The sequence below is a fragment of the Dipodomys merriami genome, unplaced genomic scaffold (genome assembly GCF_024711535.1).
Source record: "Dipodomys merriami isolate MVZ:Mamm:240054 unplaced genomic scaffold, mDipMer1.0.p SCAF_12, whole genome shotgun sequence".
Lineage (NCBI taxonomy): Eukaryota > Metazoa > Chordata > Mammalia > Rodentia > Heteromyidae > Dipodomys > Dipodomys merriami.
The window spans coordinates 46,446,199-46,468,098 of NW_027202493.1; the positions used below are offsets into that span (position 1 = coordinate 46,446,199).

The following is a 21,900-nucleotide window of genomic DNA, read 5'->3' on the forward strand; positions in this document are numbered from 1 at the left end:
AAAATTCAAATCTTGATGAGCATAATGTGTTGGTAGCCTCCTGCTGTGAGTCTGTCATTAGCAAACTGGTGGGTGTTACACTTACATTACTGCCTTTACGTCTCTTCTGAGCCGCGTCGAGGGTGGCGGGCATGCAGAACGCTAGTATCCAGCACAAGGGTGCTGCTGTTTTCGCACGGTGCCTGCCGCTACATTGAACTGGACTCCTGTGTGCTGAAATTCCAACACAAAGGCCCGGCGGGCCTGATCCCTGAGCCGGTGCTAGGCGGGCATCAAGAATTCACCCCCTCCCCTCCTCTCCTTGCCCTTCAGTTTCAACATGGAGCCGAGCTACGACTTCCTGCACATCTACGAAGGTGAGGACTCCAACAGCCCCCTGATCGGGAGCTTCCAGGGCTCCCAGGCCCCGGACAGGATCGAGAGCAGCGGGAACAGCCTCCTGCTGGCCTTCCGCAGCGACGCCTCCGTGGGCCTGTCCGGCTTTGCCATTGAGTTCAAAGGTACTCGGGAGGCGCGGGGACCCGCGGGGGCGGGGGGCTCTGTGAGGCGCCTCCATGGGCCTGTCCGGCTTTGCCATTGAGTTCAAAGGTACTCGGGAGGCGCGGGGACCGGCGGGGGCGGGGGGCTCTGTGAGGCGCCCTGGGCCCGTATCGCCCAGGTCCCTAAGAACCCACCGCTCCCCTGAAAAGGAATCCCAGAGTCACACGGACAGCTCTCGCCAACACGGAATTATTTTTGATTGCCTTACTGTTCATTTTTTTAGGTTGGAGAATTTCCTCCCAAGTTGTATACTAATTTAGAAATACTCTGGAGCCTATTCATGTAATAATTTGAGGACGTTTGAGAAATAGGTGACACTAGCTCTTGACAGCTGGTTGATGTCTTCAGAATGGCTAGGTTTAGAGTGCGCTTGGTTTTCCTCCACTCTTCTCACCACAGACAGCCCCGTGCTTCCCCTCCCTCCCTCACAGCCCCCTGTGGGCCTCGGAAGCTCTGGGCTGGCAGCGCTGGCTTCGAGACCCGCCACACCTCTCGTAAGATGCAGAGAAACCAGACAATCACAAACCCACCTCAGATCCACCAAACTCAAGCATTGTGTCCTTGGGTCTGTGCAGACAAATACATTGTTTAATGTCTAATCTCCATGTGAACCACGGAAACACAAGGTGTGACACGGAGAATCAGAGGACATGTAACAGAGGACCCCTTCTCAGCGTGTCTTCTATTCACAAGGCCATGAAAATATGTGTGCTCAATTTTGAGTTCCTTTTCTAGAGAAAACTGCAAGGCAAAAAAAGAAAAAAGACCTGTGTTGTGTGTGTGTTTGAAATTGGGTCTTGAGCTGTGCGGCTCTAATGACCAGCCTTGAGCCTGTCTTCCTTTCAGGACCTGAGTTCAGGCCTGGCTTTTGAGGATACTTTTTATCTCTGTCACATCTTCAATAGAACCATAGTTTTATGGCTTTAAATAGATGAACTAATTTCCCCCAAAACATAAAGATGTGCAAACTTAGTGGTCTTTATTAAACTATAGAAAAATACTTAGATACTTGGGCAGCAGAGGGGGATCCTGTGTCTTTTGCATAAGAAGTCCTTGCAAGTACTTGGTCTATGCCACCAAAACAAACACAGCCAAGCAAGCCAGCAGACAAACAACAAAAAGAAACATCTACCCAGAGTGGAGAGAAAGAGAGGAGGAGGAGATGTAGGAGGAGGAAGAAGAGGACGAGGAGGAGGAGGAAGAGAAGGAGGAAAGGAAGAGAGGAGGAAAGAGATATAGGAGGAGGAGGAGGTAGAAGAAGGGAAGGAGGATCTGGAGGAGAAGGGAGAAGAGGAAGAGGAGGATGTAGAGGAGCAGGATGTAGATGACTATGAAGAGGAGGAGGAGGAGGTCGATTGCTGGGTCCCCAGGCACTCTGAACCAGTCAGGAATTCAGGAAGTAAAGGACACAGACAGCGCCAGGCCAGTGGCCCCTCTCTGTTGGCACTCTTCAGAACTAGAACATCCACCTCAGTGGTTTTAAAAAGTTCTCCTGTGGTGTCTGTGGCCATGCGTCGAGGGAAAGTAACACTGGAGCTCCTATTTCCAGCGCAGCTCCCACCGGGCAGCCAGGCCAGCAAGAGCACCCCGCCGGGCACCGTGGAAGGAGAAGAGGCCCAGGGCATCACACCCCGCAGCCAGCTCGAGCCCCACACACAGCCTCCACGCAGCCTCCAGCGTGGGAGGCACGAAGCTATCCCTAAGTGGAAATGACAGTAAAACACACAGGAACTGCAGTAAAACACACAGGTTATGAAGCCGTCTAATTAGGAGCAGGGTGAATTGCGAGCAGAAAAAGGTGCAGTGATTTATCACCAAGCATTCTGCACTGACAGCCTTGTAAACAGAACGAAAAGATTAGACACAGCTTGTCTGAGGAAATCCCGGCCACCGAAATTCAGATTAGTGCCTGGAAGTAGCAGGCTGGGTACAGAGCTCCTGGCCAGACCAGAACTCATGCTGAAAGAGACGCGGAGCAGAAGACAGCCAAAAGGCACGGGGCTGTGGATGTGGACAGACCGGGACGCTGGGGACGCAGTGAGCTTTCAGTAGGAGAAATGAAGTCGGAGAGCCCGGTGCTTCAGACGCCAGCTGCTCAGCAACTCTGAATGAACGCCTGCATGAAAGCAAACCGGGCAGGATGAAACAGCTTTTCACAGCCTGCAGGTGTGTGTTCTGTTCTCTCTGATACTCCAGGCCACCACAACAGACCCTGGTACCATTTGCCAGGTATCACACAGCTTTTCAAGAAAGCCAATGGAGAACACTGGTCCCACAATACCCAACCACACTCTGCGAGACCAACACCAGCAAAATACAACACCGGACACACTTGTGAAGAAAACACCAGCAAAATCCAGTCATGGAACTCGGTTTGGTGTGTGCGGTGGTCAGCATTGCGGATGATTTCCAGGGAAGCTCTCTGCTCCATGTTGATCGTTGATCGTGGGCTGTTGAAAGCGTCACAGCTAACACTTACCTGAAGGCTCTAGGGTGGCTTTCTTACCTGGTTTTTCTCCACTGAGCTGCACCATTGTACATAGGTACAGTGTGTGAGCACCAAAGCCAGGCCACCAGGACTGACCGTGCCACGGCACTCAGCCAGACCACCGGAGTCCGCCGTGCACTGCTCCTGTCTCTCCATGGCTCTCCTGCAACTGTTCGTACAATTGCAGGATTATTGGGTCTCCAAAAGGAGGAAATAACAGCAGTTCACTAATACTGATCCCAGGCCAAAAACAAACAAAAAAGAATTTGAATCTTCTACACATATTTCTCAATATTATAGCATTTATATGACTGGCACTTGAGTAGTGAGAGAAAAATAACACACATGAACTTTTGCTGGGATGAAATCGTCAAACCAAAAGGAACATAGCTGGAACATTTGTTTATAATCAGAAGGGAAGGAGAGCTCAAGTTACCCTTGATAATTATTAATAACCCTGCAACTATACACACACACACACACACACACACACACACACACACACACACTACCAAACAAACATTTTTGGTGGTATTGGGGTTTGAACTTAGAGCCTCTCACTTGGTAGGCAAGTGCTCTACCGCTTGTGCCGTGTTCTTGGCCATTTTGGGTGTAGTTATTTTCAGATGGTGTCTTGAGCACCGCACCAGGGTTTGAACTCAGTCCCTCCCTCCCACCCAGCTTCCTTGCTCAGAGCTGGCTGCTCACACTCCAGCATTTTTCTGGGTAATTCAAGATGGAGCCCCAGGGACTTTCTGCCTCCGCTGGCTCTGACCCATGGCCTTCCAGGGCTCACCCTGAGAGATCTGGCTGTGGGCAGGAGCCACGGTGCTGGCCGAGGTGGCCGTCCTGACGGAGGTCAACTGATTACTTCCACAGAGAAACCTCGGGAGGCTTGCTTTGACCCTGGGAACATAATGAACGGGACGAGGACTGGAACTGACTTCAAACTAGGCTCCACAGTGACGTACCAGTGTGACTCGGGCTACAAGATTGAGGACCCCGCGTCCATCGCATGTGTGATCGGGGCCGACGGCAAGCCCTCCTGGAACCGCGCGCTGCCCACCTGCAACGGTGAGCCCCCACGGGCTCCGTGCGTCTGGCTTCCTGCCCCGTCTTCCTGTCCTCGCTCCCTTGAGCCTTCCCTCCCTCTGGCCTGCCTCCGCCAAGTCTCTTGCCCTCCCTCCTCCACAATTTTCCCTCCTTCCTTACCTCCCCAGCTCTTCCTCCCTCCCCTCTCCAGCTCTCCCTCCTCCTCCAGCTCACCCTCCCTCCCACCTCTCCTCTTCCCTCCCACCCTCCCTCCTTTCCTTCTGTCCCTCCCTCCATCCCTCCGTCCCTCCCTCCCTCCGTCCCTCCGTCCCTCCCTCCCTTCCTTCTTTCCTTGCTTCCTTCCTTCCCTTCCTCCTTTGCTCCCTCCTTTTCTCCCTCCTCCCTTCCTCTCTCCCTCCTTCCCTCCTTAAAGAATAAGAAGGCTCCCCTGGGGGGCTGTGATGCGTGCTGGTGCCCTGGGTCAGCACACAGTGAGTATGAGCCTCATCTCCATCGCCTCCTTAGCCAGGGTCAGAGCTGCTCTCCTTGATTCTGGGAAACATGACCCCTCTTTGAGTCAGATCACTGGTGACTGTAAACTTTCACTGTTTTGGTATTCTTTAACAAGAGGTACAAATAACTCTTGTCTAGGTGCTTTTCTCCTGATAGATAAAAACATCAATAATAGATAAAGGGAGGAGAGACAGAGACAGAGACGGAGATGGAAAGTTACGTAGAGTCAGAGGGACAGATTTGAATACCACACTCATTTCTGGATGGACCTGCCTTTTCTCCATAACCCCCCCTCCCCCGGGAGTCTTACCTGACAGGGCCCTGTCACACCCAGCGGAAGCCAGCATCTTGTTGGCAAGCCTGGGCCGCCATTCTTGTGTGTTTGAGCTCTGATCTTGTTAAGGATTCTCTCCCTCCACACAGGAATGCCCCTCCGTTCTGTCCCCAGACACAGTAAGTCTGTGGGTCTGGCTGAAAACACACCTCAGATAATGTCCTTGGTAAGAGTAAGTTACCAGTTCCTGATGATTTGGGCATCAACATGTTGGACCAGCATTCATTTTTTTCCACTTTTTGCTTATACTTCTTGTATAAAATTTGTAATGGGGTAATTATTTTTATCTAGAAAGTAGATATTTGAAGCATTTTCTGCTTGAAATGTATAGGACTAAGCTAAAAGAAAAGTAAATTCTAGTGTTCATTTTTTTCTTATTTTTGAAACACTGCCCTTTAGAACTTCTTAGAATAAAGATTTTGTTCTAACTTACCAGATGTGAGTAATAAATGTGAGGACAAAATGAAATTGACAGGTCAACATGCAGAAGGAAATCCACAATGCATTGAAAGTCTTTTGCTTTAGGGATTAGATTATGGTATCTTCCTCTGCAAATGAAAATAATATTTCTTCCTTTTTTTTTTTTTGGTATCAGTCCTGGGGCTTGAACTCAGGGCCTGGGCACTCTCCCTGAGCTCTTTTGCTGGTGGTTAATTGGAGATAATAATTTCATGAACTTTCCTGCCCTCCCTGGCTGCCTTCAAATCATGATCCTCAGATCTCAGCCTCCTGGGTTGCTGGGATGGCCGGTGTGACCCACCGGTGCCCCACTTTGACAATATTTTCTATGTAAGGTGTGAAAACACCAGTACTATGGAGCAACAGAATTAATGTGTTAGCAGCATGGCTATGCCTAGTTGGGCAAAGGGTCTACGAGATGTTGGGCAGAGACCTGAGCTGTCTGCTGTCTGGGCTGTTTCCTTTGACTCACAGCGTGACTTATGACCACACTAAGAGGCAGATTTGGGACACTTGACATCTGGGCTACCATCTTCTGGGACTTTATTAGTCATGAGAGGGTTACAGGCGGCAGCTCTAATTTCTACTTGTGTTAGTGCTTGAAAATTGCTGTAACAAAAGCAGTGCACTGAAGAAATATGAGGAATGGAAAAAGGGCAAGGGAGGAAGGGCAAGGAGGTGGGGAGCGGGCGGGGAGGAGGCAGGGGTCCCCACAGGGTGGATGTGCAGTCACAGCACTGCCACCATTCCTGTGGGCATAAGAACAAGAGGAGGAGGAACTTAAAAGGAATGGTAACGTTTCCAAATCCTGTTACACGAATTGTAACCATGGTGTCTCAGGCCTCCTCAACCTATACCCCCACACACACACACACACAGCAATTGCTTGTTGGAGAGGGGTCTTAGAAGCAATCCCTCAAGATAGCCCCCGGGGACCCTTACCCTCTGGTCCAAGGCTCCTCGGGTGGGCTGTGCCGTTCACCAGGACACCTGGACCTGGGAGGAGGCCCCGTCCTGCTCTCTGAGGACAGCTGTGCACGTGGAGACACCACAGGCTTCTGTGTTCTCTGCAAATCAGTGCTGAATTCAATACAATACTTAGAGGAAAGGAATGAAATGCACACGCACCTACGCCTCAGCTCTGTGCGTGCGTGCATGTGCACACACACAGGTGGGTGTATATACAGGCTCACATCTGTGTACCCATGCACACATACACATATGTATGCACACACTCACACATAGCTGTACACACCTTGGTGGGCTGTGGGTTGCGGGCTGTGGCTGTGGGCTGTGGGCTGCGGACTGCGGGCTGTGGGCTGTGGGCTGTGGGCTGCGGGGTGCGGGCTGTGGGCTGTGGGGTGCGGACTGCGGGCTGTGGGCTGTGGGCTGTGGGCTGTGGGCTGTGGGGTGCGGGCTGTGGGGTGCGGGCTGTGGGCTGTGGGCTGCAGGGTGCGGGCTGTGGGGTGCGGACTGCGGGCTGTGGGGTGCGGACTGCGGGCTGTGGGGTGCGGGCTGCAGGGTGCAGGCTGTGGGGTGCGGGCTGTGGGGTGTGGACTGCGGGCTGTGGGGTGCGGGCTGTGGGGTGCGGGCTGTGGGGTGCGGGCTGTGGGGTGCGGGCTGCGAGCTGTGGGCTGTGGGGTGTGGGCTGTGGGCTGTGGGCTGTGGGGTGCGGGCTGCAGGCTGCGGGCTGTAGGGTGAGGGCTGTGGGGTGCGGACTGCGGGCTGTGGGCTGCGGGCTGCGGGCTGCGGGCTGCGGGCTGTGGGGTGCGGGCTGTGGGCTGCAGGCTGTGGGGTGCGGGCTGCAGGGTGCGGGCTGCAGGGTGCGGGCTGCAGGGTGCGGGCTGTGGGCTGCGGGCTGCGGGCTGCGGGCTGCGGGGTGCGGGCTGTGGGGTGCGGGCTGTGGGCTGCAGGCTGTGGGGTGCGGGCTGCAGGGTGCGGGCTGTGGGGTGCGGGCTGCGGGGTGCGGGCTGCAGGGTGCGGGCTGCAGGGTGCGGGCTGTGGGCTGCGGGCTGTGGGCTGTGGGCTGTGGGGTGCGGGCTGTGGGGTGCGGGCTGTGGGGTGCGGGCTGTGGGGTGCGGGCTGTGGGGTGCGGGCTGCAGGGTGCAGGCTGTGGGGTGCGGGCTGTGGGGTGCGGACTGCAGGCTGTGGGGTGCGGGCTGCAGGGTGCAGGCTGTGGGGTGCGGGCTGCAGGGTGCAGGCTGTGGGGTGCGGGGTGTGGGCTGTGGGCTGTGGAGTGCAGGCTGCGGGGTGCGGGCTGTGGGGTGCGGGGTGCGGGCTGTGGGGTGCGGGGTGCGGGCTGTGGGCTGCGGGCTGTGGGCTGCGGGCTGTGGGCTGCGGGCTGTGGGGTGCGGGCTGTGGGCTGTGGGCTGCGGGCTGTGGGGTGCGGGGTGTGGGCTGTGGGCTGCGGGCTGTGGGGTGCGGGCTGTGGGGTGCGGGCTGTGGGGTGCGGGCTGCGGGGTGCGGGCTGTGGGGTGCGGGCTGCAGGCTGTGGGGTGCGGGCTGTGGGGTGCGGGCTGCGGGGTGCGGGCTGTGGGGTGTGGGCTGCAGGGTGCGGGCTGCGGGGTGCGGGCTGCAGGCTGTGGGGTGCGGGCTGTGGGGTGCGGGCTGCGGGGTGCGGGCTGTGGGGTGTGGGGTGCGGGCTGCGGGGTGCGGGCTGCAGGCTGTGGGGTGCGGGCTGTGGGCTGTGGGGTGCGGGCTGTGGGGTGCGGGCTGTGGGCTGCGCGCACCCCGCCGTGCCCTGGCCTGTGGAAGCTGCCTGTCACAGCGGGCGGCGCTCACTCCCTGCTGCTTTGCCTTGCAGCGCCCTGTGGGGGTCAGTACACAGGCTCCGAGGGGGTGGTCCTGTCACCCAACTACCCCCACAACTACACCGCGGGACAGGTCTGCCTCTACTCCATAACCGTCCCTAAGGAATTTGGTAAGGCATGATTTTCCATTTGTTGTCATATGTTTTTCAGTGCTGAACTTTTCTGTCTTTTGATAAAAAGAAACAGCTCTCGAGAGAATAAGGTAATATAATGATGCGCAGATGACTTGCTATCAGGCTAATTAAAAGACCTAGGCATTGGGCCTTTGACAAGACAATAATTTATTTGGGAGATGTGGGTAGGGAGGGTTGGGTGGGGAGGACCAGGAGGGCAGTGGGAGAGTGCTTTCCCACCGTCACCAGGCTCCGAAGCTGTTTCTGCTCGTTTATCTGCTGGGGAAGGTCACCTTGCCAAGAGCCTCCGGAGCTTCTCCCTGGGAATTCTAAAGTCAGAATGCAAGATACTCAGGAGAGCTGGCTTCTCTTCCATACACAATGCTAGTGCAAATGAACATGCATGTCACCAAAGCATCATAGGTCTTGATCCTGGCCAGGCTATGTTCTCGTGGAATCAGTTTTCATTAATAACAGGACACCCTTACAGGTGGACTTCCGCTATCTTAATAAAGATTATTTATTTAAAAAAATAGATATACTTCATTTAATGTTCAAATTAGGCAGAAAAGATTATGTCTCCTTTTATTAAATACCTAAAGACCTCTTATCTTAAAGGCAAGAAGCAAAGTAAAATTATTTAATCTCTAAAAAATTAGAAGGCAGGGAAGAACAGTTCACATTCGCAATTACAGGATCCTCAGGGCAAGAGTCTTCGCGGGAGCTGGGAACCTGTAGCGTGCCCTTCCCTCACGCATGCCCCTTCCTTTTCCAGTGGTCTTCGGGCAGTTCGCCTACTTCCAGACGGCGCTGAGCGACCTGGCAGAGCTGTTCGACGGGGCGCACCCACAGGACAGACTTCTCAGCTCGCTCTCCGGCTCTCATTCTGGTAAAATTTCAACCATTTGTCCTCCACTCTACTGAACAAAGCTAATTTTAGACTCATCTCTTTTTTTCAGCTTTTGATGAATGAGAGATGTAAGCACTTATAATTTTTAGGTATGTTTAGCAAAGGTTTATTTTAGAGGTGAGATTTTAAAAGATGGCAGCTTCATATATTACCTCTGCCTTTTTCATTTTACCCACCGAGCCCGTGAATGTCAAGAGAAGAAGAGGGGATGGAAAATCACCTGCGTGTTTTATTTCCTCATCTATGAGTTGAAGGCTCCCTGCTGGCGATAAAATCTTCTGACATTTTGTCCTGCCCTTCCCAACCTGTACCCACAGGCAAACACAGAGCAATGACAAGTTGGAGAGGGGTCTTAGAAGACATTTCTGTAGATAGCCAGGGATGCCTGTATCTTATTCGATTAACACAGAACAATGTATTGACCATACTCATCGGTAATCGGACCCTTCTTTAACCTACCTGTGAATTAACTACTGCAGTATTTAGTAAGTTTACAAAATCATTACCCAGGTAAATTTACCTATGTGTGTCACAGGTGTTGACTAATCAAAGTTAGGATTTCAGTGTTTTCATTGTCTTACTGTTTTCTGATGCATCAAAAATCTTAAAAATGATGGGGGGGGATATCGGTGGCTCACACCTGTCATCCTAGCTACTCAGGAGGCTGAGATCTGAGGATCGTGGTCTCAGCCAGCCTGGGAAAGAAAGTACCTGAGACTCTCACCTCAAATTAACTACCAAAAAAGAATAAAGCCAGAAGTGGAGCTGTGGGCCAAGTGACAAAACACTAGCCTGGAGCAAAAAAAAAAAAAAAAAGCTCAGGGACAGTGTCCAATCCCTGAGTTCAAGCCCCAGGACCAACATAAAAAACAAAGATAATCTTAAAACCTATGTATTGTTCTTTCTGGTCAGTGCCTGATGCCAGAATGCCATACACGCCAAACACGTCAGAAGACAAGATCTAAAATCCTCCCCTCCCCCCAGGCGCAGCCTCTGCTCGCCGAGGACCTTCAGCTGGCCCAGGGGGGAGGGCTCCCAGGTGCAGGTTGTGCTGTAGGGGACAAATTTTATGTCAGAAGGTATTTTCTGAATCTTTGATTTTAAGAATGACTGTTCTAGACTCAAATACATTTTCTTAATTTTAAATACAATTCCAGCAAGTCATGATCGTTAAGGTGATTGGTTATAAATAACTCATCTGATACTTACATCTCCCCTATTCAGCCAAAAGGGCCGTTGGTGTATGTGTCAAAACAAAGTGCAAATGAGGTGAAACGACGATCACAAGGCATTTAGCAGAGTGCACAGCCAGAATCAGGGTTATACTCTTAAAAGATTCTCTTTGGGTCCCCGATGGCATGGCTTGGTCTTTTGTTTCTGACGTTCAAAGCGTTTTTTGTGAGATTTCAACATAATATTTAAATTGCAGGGCGCTGTGCGTGCGCTCGGCCTCACGGTCTCACCTGTTGTCTGTTGTTACTTCAGGTGAGACCCTGCCTCTGGCCACGTCCAACCAGATTCTGCTTCGATTCAGCGCCAAGAGCGGAGCGTCGGCCCGCGGCTTCCACTTTGTGTACCAGGGTAAGGCCTGGCGGGGCCTCCCGCCAGCTTCCCACCCAGTGGACCCCCCTCACACAGGGAGCCCCCCCCGAGGCATGGTGGGGTCCCCACCCAGCAGACCCCCCTCACACAGGGAGCCCCCCAGGCCCGGAGGGGTCCCCACCCGGCAGACCCCCCTCACACAGGGAGCCCCCCCGAGGCATGGTGGGGTCCCCACCCAGCAGACCCCCCTCACACAGGGAGCCCCCCCGAGGCATGGTGGGGTCCCCACCCAGCGGACCCCCCCTTCACACAGGGAGCCCCCCCGAGGCATGGTGGGGTCCCCACCCAGTGGACCCCCCTCACACAGGGAGCCCCCCCGAGGCCCGGCGGGGTCCCCACCCAGCAGAACCCCCTCACACTGGGAGCTCCCCCTGAGGCCCGGCAGGGTCCCCACCCAGCGGACCCCCCTTCACACAGGGAGCCCCCCCCGAGGCATGGTGGGGTCCCCACCCAGTGGACCCCCTTCACACAGGGAGCCCCCCTGAGGCCCGGCGGGGTCCCCACCCAGCGGACCCCCCTCACACAGGGAGCCCCCCCCCGAGGCATGGTGGGGTCCCCACCCAGTGGACCCCCTTCACACAGGGAGCCCCCCCGAGGCATGGTGGGGTCCCCACCCAGTGGACCCCCTTCACACAGGGAGCCCCCCCCGAGGCCCGGCGGGGTCCCCACCTAGCAGAACCCCCTTCACACAGGGAGCCCCCCCCCGAGGCCCGGCGGGGTCCCCACCCAGCGGACCCCCCCTCACACAGGGAGCCCCCCCGAGGCCCGGCGGGGTCCCCACCCAGCGGACCCCCCTCACACAGGGAGCCCCCCCGAGGCCCAGCGGGGTCCCCACCCAGCGGACCCCCCTTCACACAGGGAGCCCCCCAGGCCCGGAGGGGTCCCCACCCAGTGGACCCCCCTCACACAGGGAGCTCCCCCTGAGGCCCGGCGGGGTCCCCACCCAGCAGACCCCCCTCACACAGGGAGCCCCCCCGAGGCCCAGAGGGGTCCCCACCCAGCAGAACCCCCTTCACACAGGGAGCCCACCCAAATCACGCTTTTGTGTATAAATGATGAAATGATTTCATGAACTATTAGCTTCTTTCCACACTGTTTGCCCTTTCCATTTACACAGTGATGTCAGGGGACGACAGAACCATCAGCCGTGGTGCAGCTCGGCCCAGCTGCACAAGGTGGTGGGAAACGTCGTGTTTTATCTAATTACGCCCTTGCATGAGGGCTGAGATCTTAGAAACTTCTTTAATAAGATACATTGAAAGTACACCACACAATGCCACATTTCATTATGAAACGAAGTCACTTTTCAGAAAGGAGAGAAGGAAGAAAGGAAGGAAGGAGAGAGAGAAAGAGAGAACAGGATAAAACATACACATCTACCACTCTAAATACCTCTCTTAGTTTGCTTGTGTTTTATAACCTTTTAGCACTTTTGTAACTTTATAGGTTTGTTTTTTTAGGTTGTATTTCTTTTTACTTAGATGTCATTTAAGACCCGTTGCTTCCGATTGGAAAGTGAGGCTATTTTCCTTCCTCCGTTTTGCTTTTGTGTGCATATTCGCTCTGCAAACCTGAACCAGTGCCTCTTAGGCCGTGCGCAGATGTTCGGCAGAGAGGAGGCCGGGCAGGAATCGGGACAGACTGGGGCAGGGTCCTCAGAGGTCGGCCAGGCTCCACAGGAGAAGCAGCTCAGAGTTTTGGCTTTAGCCTAACTAGGCCACCAGCCACCCCTGTGTTCATCACAGTTGGAAAGAAAGTGCATTTAGCTGGGGCTTCTTTCCTTAAGTACCGCGTCTCTAGAGAACGCCTTGACAGTATGAGAACAGTAGCACCCTCTCTATCCCTTATCAGTCGCTTGTAGCCATCTCGCCCTGCAAAGGCCGGCCTCAAAGCTTTCCTCTGTCAGGAGAGTCTGTTTACACCAACAAGATGTATTTAAGGGTGTAGAGGAGAAAGGATGGAATGATGCTGGGCAATTAGGAGGGTGAGTATCTCTAACACCTTCTAAACCGTGGCTGGTTGAATGGGAGTAAAAATGGTCAGCTATGGCTATTAATATGTAAATAATTAACACATAAAAATTAAATGTGAATACTCAGAAGATTGAGACTTGAGGATCCCAGTTGGAACTCAGCACCAGGCCTGAGTTCAAGCCCCAGGTCTGGCACACACACATAAAAATAAACATTAGTATTTTTAAAAAAATTGACATTGTTAGAATAACCAAGTTGAGCAAGCTGTCCCTTACCACTCCTAATCTTCAGTAAATTCCAAATTCCTTTGCAGAGTGTGTGTGTGCATGAGTCTGTTCTTGTACTTAAGAATCAATAGTGACTAACACTGGACGTTTTGTAAGGCCCGTGTGCCTGCTTCTCTTGCTTCTAGCCAGGAAGTTCATACAAAGGCAAATGGTTTTCACCCCTCTGGAGATAACAGGAGAGGATCACGAGAGGGGTTGGTACCTCACTCAAGAGCAACAGAGGATGATTTCAGTACCTACGAGGAGTTAAACTGAGCATTGGTTATTCAGAGAAGGAAGTTCTAGTCAGGCCTGTGTGCTTACAGAGTCATTCTTCCCTTGCTCATTAAAATGTGACACCGCCCAGTGGCGTCTTCCATGTGCACAGACGGGCACAGAGCTCCGCTGTGAGGGGTGGCAGTTCAGCATGCAGACACCACACCTGTGATGTTGTGTGGGATGGTGGCTGCGGTCTGCACTAGCTCTGCACCCACCTGCTTGGTTCTCTGGAGACCCCAGCCGTGGAATTGTTACCATCTGCAACACTTGCAAAGAAATGCAGGTTCCTGGAGCTTTGTGGCTGAGCATGGCTTTAACCCGGGATTTGCCTGGTTGGTTTGGTCTTTGCCCCTTCCCCTCCCCTGCCGCCCCCCCAACACTGGGAAGGGAGTGCACATGCCCCAGGACCCTGGCACCCTGGGTAGCTGCGGGCAGGCAGCCCTCTTCCCAGAGCACCCAGGAGCCCTTCCTGTACCACCAGGAGGGCTGCACAGGGCCGTGGTTGGGTACTGGTGGCCAAGCGTGACCAGGAGCTCACATAGGACAGAGTGGCCACGTGTGGCCCAATGAGTATGCAGTGCGAGATGAACATGTATGACGGGAGGTCACGGAGGGCAGGATGAGCGTGTATGACATGTATGAGCATTCTGTGTGCCAGAATGCTCATGTCTGACCACGTGGTCCCGTGAGGCCACATTTTGGCACTTGCACGCTACCCTTTATCTGGGTCACATGACTGCGTTCTAGTGAAGCGTGCAGGCTAGTGGCTTGTCAGTGCTACTGTTTTCAAATTCTTAGTTTGTGCCTGCCCTTTCCACAAATATCTATTTCTCAATACCTTTTTTATCTCCCTTCAAATAACTCACACCAAAGTTAGCAAACCACGAGGACTGGGCTGGGAAGGTGGCTTAGCGGCAGAGTGCTTGCCTAGCATGCATGAAGTTTTTTTGCCAATACTGGCAAAAAAAAAAAAAGACACAAAAACTAAAACTGTAAGGCTTCTGTGTCAATTTCTAGGGGGAAGGAAGCCACACTCTCCTGGGTGGCCCACACTAAAGTCCTCAGGTTATTGCAAAGTAATTCAGTGCCAGCACACGGATGAGCAATGGAGCCATTCCTTTATTCTGCACAATATCCTTGAGACATTTGTGGATCATCCAGTGGCTGTCTGTTTTTATTTCCTGCACATGATCATTCAACTGTAACAAAATACTTAGACATACAAGTAGGACAAAAGGACTTTAGGCAATATTTTTACTCCAGAATATTATAGTTATTATATAGAGTGATATTTCTCTTCTAGGTATGGAAATGAGTGAGTGGGTCTGGGCTATCATGAACATTTTCAACAGTAACAGAGAGTATCTACCTTTGTTACTTTTAGCCCACTGAGAGAAAATAGTTCAACACGGAATTCAATCATAGTTTGGTCAGAATAATCTTTGGCTTCTGTAACGTAAGACAAAACAAAGCATGCACATTTCACAGGTGTGGCTCCTCCCAAACAGTTTGGCATGGCGAGCATCTTTGCCGTATGGAGTATTGTCCAAACTGAATCCCATTCCACTTTTCAGAGACAGAACATGTTCTGATGCACCACTGGAGCGAGCATCTCACTTCACACAGCATTAACACTTCCTGTCCATGTCTTCCATCCAGGAGCACAGGGTACACACACAGCATCCCAGACTTAGGTGTTGCTCCCTATAGAATGTAAACCAACACCATGAACAGCCTGGAAAAGAGAGAGGGGAGAGGAAGGAGAGAGCTCTGGGAGGCCTCTCCCGTGTCCCGCGCCAGCCCCCGCCCCGGTACCCATCCTCCGGAGGAGTCAGCTCCCTTAGAATCCCTCCTGAGGTGTGCCCTGGTACCTGGCTCATGTTGCGTGGCACTAAAGGTCTCCCCGTCTGGCTGAAAATGTCGGGATCTCCTTCTCTCTCAAGGTCGAGTGAAAGTCTGCTGTGTAAATGGCTTGGACATAAGTGCTAAGCTCCTTGTGCACCCATTGCTGGCAGGAACTTTGTGAGTGTGTCCCTAGCCTCCAAACACAGCTACAGTGACACGTGTGGCAGTGAACCCGGAGGGACAGGTCACATGCTCATTCTGCTCTTCTGTCTGTTATCACACTGCGACAGCCACAAAACATTCCTTCAGCCAGTGCTCTGCCCGCCAGGCGCCGGTCTTGACCGCAAGGCTGTGTCCGTACCATGCTGTGACTCACGCCACCTTTTGGGCATTGGTTAATCCAGTGGCTTGAATATCAATGGAGAATCACCGAGCATGGATTCTCCTCCTGTCCCATGGCCAAGCCCAAGGTGGATGCACAGATGACCTGCAGACATGAACTCTCTGCACACCCACCCCAGGCCACGTTAGAGATGCTGGTTTCTAACCGGTCGCCACCATTGTCAGACTCAGACCAGGCTCCAGGGCACCTTGGAGTGTGTGTGGGACACGTGTGTGAAGGAAACGTGGAGCACGTCTTTCGGGGACACATGGCTATGTGTGAGGGGGACACACACGTGTGTGGAGGGCGTGGGTGACTTCCTGCGGTGGACACCGATGGCCATGTTGTTTTGCCCCCAGCTGTTCCTCGTACCAGCGACACACAGTGCAGCTCTGTCCCCGAGCCCCGGTACGGCAGGAGGATCGGCTCCGAGTTCTCAGCAGGTTCGATCGTGAGGTTTGAGTGCAACCCAGGGTACCTGCTCCAGGGCTCCACAGCCATTCGCTGCCAGTCTGTGCCCAACGCGCTGGCCCAGTGGAATGACACCATCCCGAGCTGCGTGGGTAAGTGGCCCGTGCCGTGGCCCAGGGCGGGGGACACTGCAGTGTGGCTCTCTAAGACACAAAGAACAGGTAGGAGCCAACGCTTCAAGTGCCATTTCATTAAACAACTCAGCGGGCTAGTAAGGACAAGCACGCTTCCTTTTTCAGTATGTATACCATCAAGTCCGAAGTCACAAAGTATCACATAATTTTATTCTGGGCAAACAATTATAATTTTGATGTAGGATATTACTTGCATTATGCCCTCTTAATGCATTTGTGCCGATGAATGTGTCGAAAGCAATAGGTTCATGTAGCCAGATTAACTGTGGTTTATTTGCTTCTTTTTGCACAGAGTACTCTGGTGCAATCATGATTGGCACTTGAATCCATCTGTACATTTTAAGTGTCTCTGAATTTGCTCATAAATCCCATGAATATTGTTGGGAGTTGCCAAGAGGAGAGAATGTTCTGCAATGGCCTCAGACTAAAGCAGTTAATGACTCTAGACACCGTGGTGGGTCCAGTGCCTTCTTAGAAACTCTGAAGAAACTTCTTTTTATTTTTTTGTCAGTCGTGGGGCCTGAACTCGGCCTGGGCCTGTCCCTCAGCTCTTCAGCTCTAAGGCTAGCGCTCTACCACTTGAGCCACAGCGCCACGTCTGGCTTTTTCTGCTTATGTGGTGCTGAGGAATCGAACCCAGGGCCTCAGGCATACAAGGCAAGCGCTCTACCACTGAGCCACCTTCCCAGCCCCTAAAGAGACTTCTTTAGAGACTCAACATCTATAAATAGTAGTTTAATGGGTAGATAATCATTGTTATTATTAACTTAGAAAAGACTAAACTACACCTTGGCTAAAAAATCCATTTAAGATACCTCAAAACAGGGACCGTGTTTCTTACAATGGCACAGAGAGAGAGAGACAAAACAAAATTCATACTGTTGCCACTGCAATTTATTTTTATTAAACAAATATATCACGTATTAAGCACTTATTGAAGACAAAGCCCTGTCTGTCAGTTCCCTGCAGTGGTAATTTCACTCAGCGAAGAGGCACCATCCTGTCCCCGGGCTATCCTGAGCCGTATGGAAACAACTTGAACTGTGTGTGGAAGATCATCGTTACAGAGGGCTCTGGAATCCAGGTACGGTCTGGAGCCCCGAGTCCACACGCAGGACGTAGCCTGTGCTTCTTCTCTGTCCTTCCCTCCCTCCTCCCCTCCCTCCCTCTGTCCCTTCCTTCCTTCTTCCCTCCCTTCCTCCCTCCCTCCCTCCCTCCCTTCCTTCCTTCCTTCCTTCCTTCCTTCCTTCCTTCCTTCCTTCCTTCCTTCCTTCCTTCCTTCCTTCCCTCCCCTCCCTCCTCCCTTCCCTCCCTCTGTCCCTTCCTTCCTTCCTTCCTTCCTTCCCTCCCTCCCCTCCCTCCTCCCTTCCTTCCCTCTGTCCCTCCCTTCCTCCCTCCCTCCCTCCCTTTCTCCCTCCCTCCCTCTCTCCTCTCTCGCTTATCTTCCCACCTTTCATCTTTCTTTTCTTCTTGTTTCTTTCACTCCTTCTTCATTCCTTTCCATCCTCTTCTCTCTTCCCTTCCTCCCTCCCTGCTCCTTTCCTTTTTCCTGGTTAGTTTTTAACATAACAGACCATAATCTGTGTATCTTTAGTATTTTTGTAAAATGTTTCTAAACATATTTCTGTATTTATCATAAAATGATTTATTTTTATAATCTAATCTATCCAAAGTGTCACCCACAGAGATTTTTGTATACCCTTTTGTGCATTATTATCTTTGTTTTTGATGTTTTCCTTAATCGTGGAGAACCACTTCTAATTAACTCAGCTGTTCTCAATGTTAATCTTTGCCTAACGATTTGGTTTGCTAGATTCAGGTGATCAGCTTTGCCACAGAGCAGAACTGGGACTCGCTTGAAATCCATGATGGCGGAGATGCCACGGCCCCCAGACTCGGGAGCTTCTCAGGTACGGTGACCTTGACGCCACGCCCCTGTGGCTTGAACTGCAGTCAGAAAGCAAAGCGAGCAGTAGCCAACACTCTGTTTTCCTACAGAGTCTCTGCCCCTCTCGTGTTTTGTGGGTGTCGAGTCTTGGCTCGGGGGAGAAGCAGGGCCGTTCCATATTCCAGAGCCTCTCGGTGCCAGAGGCTTGGCCCCCCCGGAGACGGTCTGGGGGCTGACCACGAGGCTGGTCACGGGGCGTGGACGCAGTGACAGTCCAGGCTCCTCTTGATCTTTAACGTCTCTTCCGGTACAGTCTGTGGCTTCGCTCTCTCCCCAGACAGGTGTCTCTCCTCACAATGGCATCTCAGAAGGCTCTACTACATATGTCTTGTTCATGTTGGGCATAAGAGATAGGCATCTGTTGTTACAAACAAGAGTCACATCATGAATTACGATCTATCTGCAGGAGCCAGACTATAACCTAATTCTATCTGGTATGTATGGTTTAGTGGCAGCACTATAGGATGTGTTCCAGTGTCAACGGAGCAAAAAAATTGTAGTGGTAGTAGTAGTAGTAGTAGTAGAACATTGGCTGATGCTATGGACATAGTTACCAGATGAGGAAGAGAGATAGAGAGACAGAGAGACAGACGGACAGGCAAGAAAAGCCTGAGAGAATGGACCTGTGCCTGCCTAAGCTCACATCTACCCCTGCTCTACACTCAGGCTTATAATTGTCCTGCTCATTCTTGTATGTATGAGTTAATCATGGATGTGTGTGCATATGTATACATATATAAATATTTAATGTTTGTGTCACACACAACTTCTATCATTTGCATTATACCTTCAGAATAATATCTTGGTAAAACCTACTTGCATATGCTTTTCATCTGTAGACCAAATCATATAATCAACACACACACACACACACACACACACACACACACACACACACACACATAAAACTTATAAATAACTTCCTATGGACCCTTCTTTTGAATAATTTTGTACCATAAGCTTCAGATATGTGAAGCTGTTTTTCTAATTTGTGTGTCATGTGTTGATGTTTTAAAAGAATGTATTTTAAAGTGAGCTTTCTGCCTAATATTTTCAGGCATGAAAATTAGTGAACATAATATTGTACCCATATAGCAAGCATAGAGCAGTAGACAGCAAAAATTAGGTAGATACTTGACTGATTAACCAAGGCAGGAAAATGCCTTTTGCCTTAATATAGTGACAGAAATAGATTGCCTAAGTGCAGGGAACATGGAGTTGCAACAAAACTTATGTGTGTTTTTGAAGTTAGGCAGGAGAAAATTTCCTTGGCATAAATACCAGTGTAGGTGGAGCAGCTCTGATGGTCACCATGGAGACAGTGTGGTGCAGGTCTGGTGGTCACCATGGAGACCGTATGGTGTAGTTCTGTCACCCTGGAGACAGTGTGGTGCAGGTCTGATGGTCACCATGGAGACAGTGTGGTGCAGGTCTGATGGTCACCATGGAGACAGTGTGGTGCAGGTCTGATGGTCACCATGGAGACAGTGTGGTGTAGTTCTGTCACCCTGGAGACAGTGTGGTGCAGGTCTGATGGTCATCATGGAGACAGTGTGGTGTAGTTCTGTCACCCTGGAGACAGTGTGGTACAGGTCTGATGGTCACCCTGGATACAGTGTGGTGCAGGTCTGATGGCCACCATGGAGACAGTGTGGTGCAGGTCTGATGGTCATCATAGAGACAGTGTGGTGTAGTTCTGACACCCTGGAGACAGTGTGGTGTAGTTCTGTCACCTGGAGACCATGTGGTGCAGGTCTGATGGTCATCATAGAGACAGTGTGGTGTAGTTCTGTCACCCTGGAGACAGTGTGGTGCAGGTCTGATGGTCATCATGGAGACAGTGTGGTGTAGTTCTGACACCCTGGAGACAGTGTGGTACAGGTCTGATGGTCACCATGGAGACAGTGTGGTGTAGTTCTGTCACCCTGGAGACAGTGTGGTACAAGTCTGGCAGTCACCATGGAGACAGTGTGGTGTAGTTCTGTCACCATGGAGACAGTGTGGTGTAGTTCTGACACCCTGGAGACAGTGTGGTGTAGTTCTGTCACCTGGAGACAGTGTGGTACAGGTCTGGCGGTCACCATGGAGACAGTGTGGTACAGGTCTGATGGTCACCATGGAGACAGTGTGGTGTAGTTCTGTCACCATGGAGACAGTGTGGTGTAGGTCTGATGGTCACCATGGAGACAGTGTGGTGTAGTTCTGTCACCCTGGAGACAGTGTGGTATAGTTCTGTCACCCTGGAGAAAGTGTGGTACAGCTCTGATGGTCACCCTGGAGACAGTGTGGTGTAGTTCTGTCACCATGGAGACAGTGTGGTACAGGTCTGGCAGTCACCATGGAGACAGTGTGGTGCAGGTCTGTCACCCTGGAGACAGTGTGGTGCAGGTCTGATGATCACCCTGGGGACAGTGTGGTGCAGGTCTGGTGGTCACCATGGAGACAGTGTGGTGTAGTTCTGTCACCCTGGAGACAGTGTGGTGCAGGTCTGAGGTCACCCTGGAGACAGTGTGGTACAGGTCTGGCAGTCACCATGGAGACAGTGTGGTGCAGGTCTGTCACCCTGGAGACAGTGTGGTGCAGGTCTGATGATCACCATGGAGACAGTGTGGTGCAGGTCTGATGGTCACCATGGAGACAGTGTGGTGTAGTTCTGACACCCTGGAGACAGTGTGGTGCAGCTCTGATGGTCACCATGGAGACAGTGTGGTGTAGTTCTGACACCCTGGAGACAGTGTGATACAGGTCTGGCGGTCACCATGGAGACAGTGTGGTGTAGTTCTGACACCCTGGAGACAGTGTGATACAGGTCTGGCGGTCACCATGGAGACAGTGTGGTGTAGTTCTGTCACCATGAGATTTTAAAAAAGTACATTCTATGGAAATAACAAATCAGCAGAAAAGTTTGAATGATTTGGAACATAATCAATATTTAAATGTTTTTACTCCCATGATACCCAACAGTATTTATAGAGGAGACATTAAACCCATTTTAAAAGTTATGAAGTAAGAACAAGAATGAGTCATCATAAGAGGTTCACCTCACTGGCAGCTAGATTGACATCTCAAATAAATCCAGTTTTGATTTTTCATTTCTACTGGGACAGGCATATGTAGGTCTTTTGTGTGAGCGATTAGAAATCAGTTTTGGAGCAGGCAGGTTATACATTATAAATGAATGAAATACAGAGGCGTGCATATGAACTTGTAGCTGACAGTCGGTATTAAAGGGAAGTGGGGAGCCGAGTCTGCGGGGACAGCGATAAAATCCCTCTCCCCGCTGTTGTGCGTCCTGCTATCTAGGTCACAGTAACACAGTGGGATCAGAAATGTTCTGCCTGTAGCAGCATTTTTAAAAAACTGCTCGGTTGCATTTTGTATGTGATCCGTGCCGAGGATCGCCGGAAGCAGACCCCATGGAGCGGGACCGCAGCAGTCCCTCGGCATGTCTGCCAGTCATGAGCCCTGCTACCCCCGTCCCTGGCTGACGACCCTCTGGGTGCTATGTGGTACCGGGGTGCCAAACCCCCAGCCGCTCACGCCACCGCCTGTGGCTATGTCCGAAGAAACGTGCAGGCCTCAGGGCCTGGTTGGACGTGGGCTTTCCAATTCTGCTACCACACAGCCACGGGGCCCCAGAGCCTGGGGTGAGCGAGCGAGCGTGGAGCAGAGGCCTCACGTTTGACTCTTTGCGGACCTGGGGCATGGCAGTGAACCCCGAGAACGAAGGGTACGATCCCCAGCTCTCAGAATGAATGCGCAGAGGGCAGTGTGTCTGTTCACATTGAACTGCACAGTGTG

General features: G+C 52.1%; 1 protein-coding gene across 1 annotated transcript in view; it reads left to right on the top strand.

The window, feature by feature from the left end:
- Positions 1 to 21,900, top strand: part of Csmd1 (CUB and Sushi multiple domains 1) — a 1,029,359-nt gene that overhangs the window by 891,279 nt on the left and 116,180 nt on the right. Inside the window, exons 29-36 of the mRNA XM_070015936.1 lie at positions 313 to 500; positions 3,908 to 4,102; positions 8,170 to 8,286; positions 9,065 to 9,178; positions 10,685 to 10,780; positions 15,906 to 16,109; positions 17,111 to 17,235; positions 17,965 to 18,061. Coding sequence (XP_069872037.1) covers positions 313 to 500; positions 3,908 to 4,102; positions 8,170 to 8,286; positions 9,065 to 9,178; positions 10,685 to 10,780; positions 15,906 to 16,109; positions 17,111 to 17,235; positions 17,965 to 18,061 — 1,136 coding nt within the window. The remainder of the gene's footprint in view (positions 1 to 312; positions 501 to 3,907; positions 4,103 to 8,169; positions 8,287 to 9,064; positions 9,179 to 10,684; positions 10,781 to 15,905; positions 16,110 to 17,110; positions 17,236 to 17,964; positions 18,062 to 21,900) is intronic.